This window comes from Phoenix dactylifera, chromosome 16, assembly GCF_009389715.1.
Source record: "Phoenix dactylifera cultivar Barhee BC4 chromosome 16, palm_55x_up_171113_PBpolish2nd_filt_p, whole genome shotgun sequence".
NCBI lineage: Eukaryota > Viridiplantae > Streptophyta > Magnoliopsida > Arecales > Arecaceae > Phoenix > Phoenix dactylifera.
In genome coordinates, this window is record NC_052407.1 from 8,162,542 (window position 1) to 8,167,760 (window position 5,219).

Below are 5,219 nucleotides of genomic sequence, written 5' to 3' on the forward strand. Positions count from 1 at the left end.
CCACCGTATAAGCACGAAAACTATTGTAACTGACCTTCAAGAGGTTTAGAAAATTGTTGTTCAAAGAATGGTGTGATTGTTGTAAGAGTTTCTAGAGTAAAACTCAGGTGAAATGTCTGGAGGCACTTCGAAGAGGATTAGAAGTGGTTGATTCTTGAAAATCAACTATGCGAGAGTTTTGCAGATAAAACTTTAGTGAAAATGACTTAGCTAATGCCCGAAAATTAACTGGATTGTAATCTTTGAGATTATAGTAGAAGTTCTCAAGGGGGTGACCTTGGAGAGTGGACATAAGAGTGGGTTAACTCCAAACCACTATAAATATGTTGTATTCTTCTCAAGCGCTGTGCCTTCTATTTTTCTTATTTGTAGCTATGTTAATTAACTTACCCATCATCTTTCACCTGCACATAGTTTCATTTTTGCTAATTCTTAAATTGCTTGAATATTCATTACCTTCTTTAGTTAATTGTCATTAAGTTTTAAAATTTTGAAAAGAAACCCAATTCACACTCTCCTCTCTTTTGGGTTGCTACTTGAGCAACACTCTTTTCTGCTGACCTCCAAAGCTCTAACTTAAACATCGGAGGCTCCTCAAGATCAACTCTGGCGACCTTCTTTGTTCTTCTTTTCCTGTGTGCAGGTTGATCAGCACTCTCTAGGCCTTCGCTATCATCAAACTGGATTTTGGTGGTAGCAGTACTCACATAAGAATGCTAATATAACACATCAGTTACCACGTTTCTCATGGATTTTGGGTGGCTTGATGTTTATTACTGCCAAGTAAATGGAGGAAGAAGGGCAGATGGGGGGAAATTTTAGGTCTGCCAATGGTGGGGCAGGGACAGAGATGCCGCTGCAATTTGCTTCTTCCAGGAAATTTCGCATCCAGCATAAACATATATGATGGTCATCAGTTCAAGGATATGGATACGATGACAACAACAGAACCCATTTTGGAAACTGGATTTAGTTGGATGACATGACCCCTTTCACTTCACTGGCGGTGATAATTTGGAAATCGGTTGAGTCATAGTCCAGTTTTCCATAGTACAGAATCAGTCGATTGGGTCAAGAGCAGCTTTCTTCAGTCAAACCCGAACGTATTGGTTCCCTCAAAATAGTCACTAAAAGTTTTGTGGTTGTAGTTCACCGACACCGTTCCTCTCCCTTAGCCAATTGTTAATGACTGGAATCTAAAGTTGTGAGGCTCGATCGGGATGGGTCGGACCATTCCTGATCCGAGACATTTGTGAGATGGACAGTGATGAGTGTCCTTCCAGAACAAAAAGGTATATAGAGAGACAAATAAGACCGCGGATTGGGTCCGTGATATGAACAACAACAAAAAAAGTCCGGATGGCATCCTTCCCTAATGTACATTTCGTCTCTCTCTAGATAACCTGTTGGCCCCCAGGAATAAATGGACAAAAGACGCCAACATCTCGTGGTAGGCTTTGGTAGGCCACTATGATATGAAAATAAATGCCGGGGGCCAATGATAGGAGGGCGGTGACGCCAAATTCCTGACCTGTGAGCAAAGACTTTGGTGCATCTTGAAGCCGGCCACCACTTTAAAGCAGCCTTTCCATCTTCTCCTTTTGATTCAAACCGCACCTTGTTTCTATTTTTAATTTCATTCGATAGAGTAATTTATGACCTAACAGACAATCTAACAGCACACCATCTTTCTCAACCCAATATCCACAGACAATTTTTACCAACAAAAAGTAATTTATGATTTTACTATCAATAATTCACTTATTTGTCAAAAAAGAGTGATTTTCATTAAAGTATTTTGTTCAATCAAGATTAACTCTCAAGAAAATAAAATCATATATTCACATCTATATTTAAGCAATCAATCAGTCTGTCAAATTCTATTTTACTAAAGTTTATGAAGTCATATTCATTCTATCTTCTACTCAAGTCTAATTTTGACAAAGATATCCATAATTTGTTAGCAAACAAATATGTGATCTGGTGTATGTTCATTGGACATTTCATTATGAAAGGATTGACATTTTACGCACAGCCATTAGTGCAAGAAGTAGATATTATTGTCAACAACAGTATACAGATATGGGGGATATCTCATGATGCTGTCCTTATGGAAACTGTTTCTCCTTATCTATCTGATGAATTCATGACTCCAAGATGAAAAGGTCAAAAAATGATATTAATATTTCTTAATCTTTAGATTTCCCATCTACTTCGAGCTTATTACACTAGCTAATCAATCTTATTTCCTACAAAGCATGTGAATATCCTTGTACATACCCTACTGCATAGAAATCGTCTAAGAAAGATTAAGGATAGAGAAGCAAAAGGAATGAGGTCCTCCATCCTACAATCCTATAGCCAAGATGTTTTAGGCTGGGGACTATATTGTATCTTTCATGCAAAAAAAAAGAAAAAAAATTCTCATTTTGTCAAAGCTCGCAGCTGATGATCCAACGATGGATTCAAGGAAAGAAAGATAAACCCGTAACCCTTGCAGCTACAGTAAAATCACCTCGAGATAAGTTTTAATATTATCACCAGTATGGTAAGAATAATTAATATTGGACGACTTGCCATATTTTTTTGCTCCGTGTTTCATCTTTTCTCCACTAAGAGTCCATCATACGTATAACTGTTACAGGAGAGAGCATATGTGGCAGGTTGTAAATGCTGCAAGTGGAGTTGATTGGTAGGACGTCGCCATTTTTATCTTATTAGTGACGCAAAAATTAAAGTACAGTAGTATGTGATGTGATCTGCTTGCTTGATGGTACATGGAAGGTTGTAGATGCTGTGCAAGTGGAGTTGCATGATCGATAGTCCGGTGGCACCTTTATCCATTGGTCATGCAAAAATTTTAAGTAAACTTATACGTGATGTGACCTGTTGGATCCATAGGTTCTTTATCAGTTCCTTTGATCATCCACATCTTTTGAGTAGCACTCCTCTCTCCCTCCAAACCCCCTCGCTGCCTATCTCCAAATTTGGGATCTCTGACCATTCGAGCCTATGGCAGAGAAGGTGCTTGATCTTACTCTCTCTTAAATCTCCTTCTCATTAGAGACATTCTTTTCTATGTGACGGTACTCAATTTGTGATGCTTTGTCTTCTTTTCTACATAATAGTACTCATTTTGTGATGCTTTGTCTTCTTCCTTTTTTTTTTACTAGTTTTTGTTCTATCATTGCACCTCCAGAGTCTTTCAGAATATTTCGTCTAAATCATTACATTTTTTTTTGTTCATAATCTATTAAATTTGGATTTATAGCTGCGCATTATCTATTTTGTGTTAATGCTTTTTGGTGGATAGATATATTCTTCCTTAATTCCTGGGATTTTCTTCATTTACTTCTTGCTGTTATCACTAGCTAGAATCCGAGGATAAAGTATGGGCTTGGATGTCTCTCATCTAATTCTATGTAATTCTCTTTTTCTTGGAGTTAACCTTTTCTTTGTTGCTTTTTATTGACCGAAATTGGTTCATTGCATTGTTATTGCTTGAAGGTCTTTCCCCTGCTCTTTTGGTGTGCTTTTGAGGTTTAATTGTTCTTTGATCTACCGCTTTGGCTCTTGTTTTGTTCCGAATCCCTCCTTTTTTAAAAAATTTAGCTTGCATTCCATATAACATCTTTAATTGTTCTTCAGTTTGATCGCTCAAATTATTACCAAGCCTCATTTATTTATGAATTATCGACAATTCTAAAATCCTTCTGCACCAGTAAAGAAACCATGTTGTTATAGATAGACAACCATTTCTTAATTTCTTTGAAGTTATAATCTCTCTCTTCTTCTGTGTTTTCCATGCTTTTCTTGACTTCTAATACTCTCTCTATTCTTCTGTATATCAAAGATCTCCACGTTAATCTTGACAGTAGACCTTCAATGCTGTCGTTGCTACAAGAAGATCCAAAAAGTACTATGCAGGCTCCAAGGTACGTAATTAAGGAATTATGCAACGATATTTCTTTCTCCCTACACTTAGCATTCCATGATATCTCGGTGCTTATAATCCTTCTCTCTCTTCCTTGAATCGCTGCACTCGAGATCGAGAGAAGATCCAGAAAATTGACTACGACGAGAAGAACAACACCGTCACCATCTCCGGCCCCTTCGACCCTCACTACCTCTCCAAGAAGCTCTGGTGCAAGGCTTGCAAGGTGATAAAAGACATCAAAATCAAGGAAGACAAGCCCCCTCCTCCACCACCGCCGAAGCCCGAACCGGCTCCACCGCCACCACCTCCGCCCAAACCGGCTCCGCCCCCACCGCCGAAGCCCGAACCGGCTCCACCCCCACCACCTCCGCCCAAACCCGCTCCGCCCCCACCGCCCCCACCCGAACCGGCTCCGCCCCCACCGCCTCCACCCAAACCTGCTCCGCCGCCACCGCCTCCGCCCGAACCGGCTCCGCCGCCACCGCCTCCGCCGCCACCGCCTCCGCCGAAACCGGCTCCTCCGCCACCGCCTGCCCCCGAACCGTGCCGGCCCAAGTGCCCAGAACCGGTTTGCTGCGGCCGGCCGTGCCCGTGCTACGCGGCCGGCTACAGCGACGGGCTGCGGTGCTGCTCGTGTGGGAGTCTCTACGGCGGCTGGGGGTGGGGCCCAGCGCCTGTCCACCGTGAAGAGTATAAGATCGTCTGCGAGGATGACCCGGCTTATCCATGCAACATCATGTGATTTTTCTCAACTTCGCCTGCATCTTCTTCATCAATATTTCCCTTTTAATCCAATGCATATATAAATATTTATCATTAAATAAAATGTATGAACGATGTTTGGTTCATTCGTCATTACATGTATGAACACAGCTGGTGCGTATGATGTTAATTGAATGGAGTGAAGAAATGAGAAACTTATGTTCTCTATGGGGAGATTGATTCATTGATTGATTAAAAAATTGATTGAATAATTGGATGGTAGAAAGAGCAATGGATAGGTTAGGTTGGGAGGGCAATGGTGGTCCCGGTCATTTAGACAATTGAATATGATGATGATTCCATAGCTGATGGAGATGGGCAACCTGCTAGGTCGGTGCTCCAATCATCGACCCTTGATGTTATGCGTTTCTGATCTCTACGGTGATGCCTTTTTGTTTGTTTGCTTGCTTTTACAAGCAATGCCTTGATGATATAGCATTGTCATGCCTTTTATCAAAAGAAAGGGAAAAAGTTATACATGCAAAAAGTAGTAAAGTTTATAGGTAAATTTTTTATTGCT

The 5,219-nt window shown here is 40.8% G+C and overlaps 1 protein-coding gene across 1 annotated transcript; it reads left to right on the forward strand.

Annotated features, from left to right (window-relative positions):
• The first annotated feature begins 2,682 nt into the window (after window positions 1-2,682).
• On the forward strand, window positions 2,683-4,883 carry LOC103700875 (protein PYRICULARIA ORYZAE RESISTANCE 21-like). The gene is made up of 3 exons (XM_008782771.4): window positions 2,683-3,024; window positions 3,854-3,935; window positions 4,048-4,883. The coding sequence occupies exons 1-3, from the start codon at window positions 3,013-3,015 to the stop codon at window positions 4,677-4,679; spliced, it is 726 nt and encodes a 241-aa protein (XP_008780993.2). The 5' UTR covers window positions 2,683-3,012; the 3' UTR covers window positions 4,680-4,883.
• The last annotated feature ends 336 nt before the right edge of the window (window positions 4,884-5,219 follow it).

What these genes read in the sequence shown, in the direction of transcription:
- LOC103700875 (XM_008782771.4), top strand. An exon ending in AGTACTATGCAGGCTCCAAG is followed by an intron (nt 3,936 to 4,047) that starts GTACGTAATTAA and finishes GCTGCACTCGAG; the next exon opens with ATCGAGAGAAGATCCAGAAA.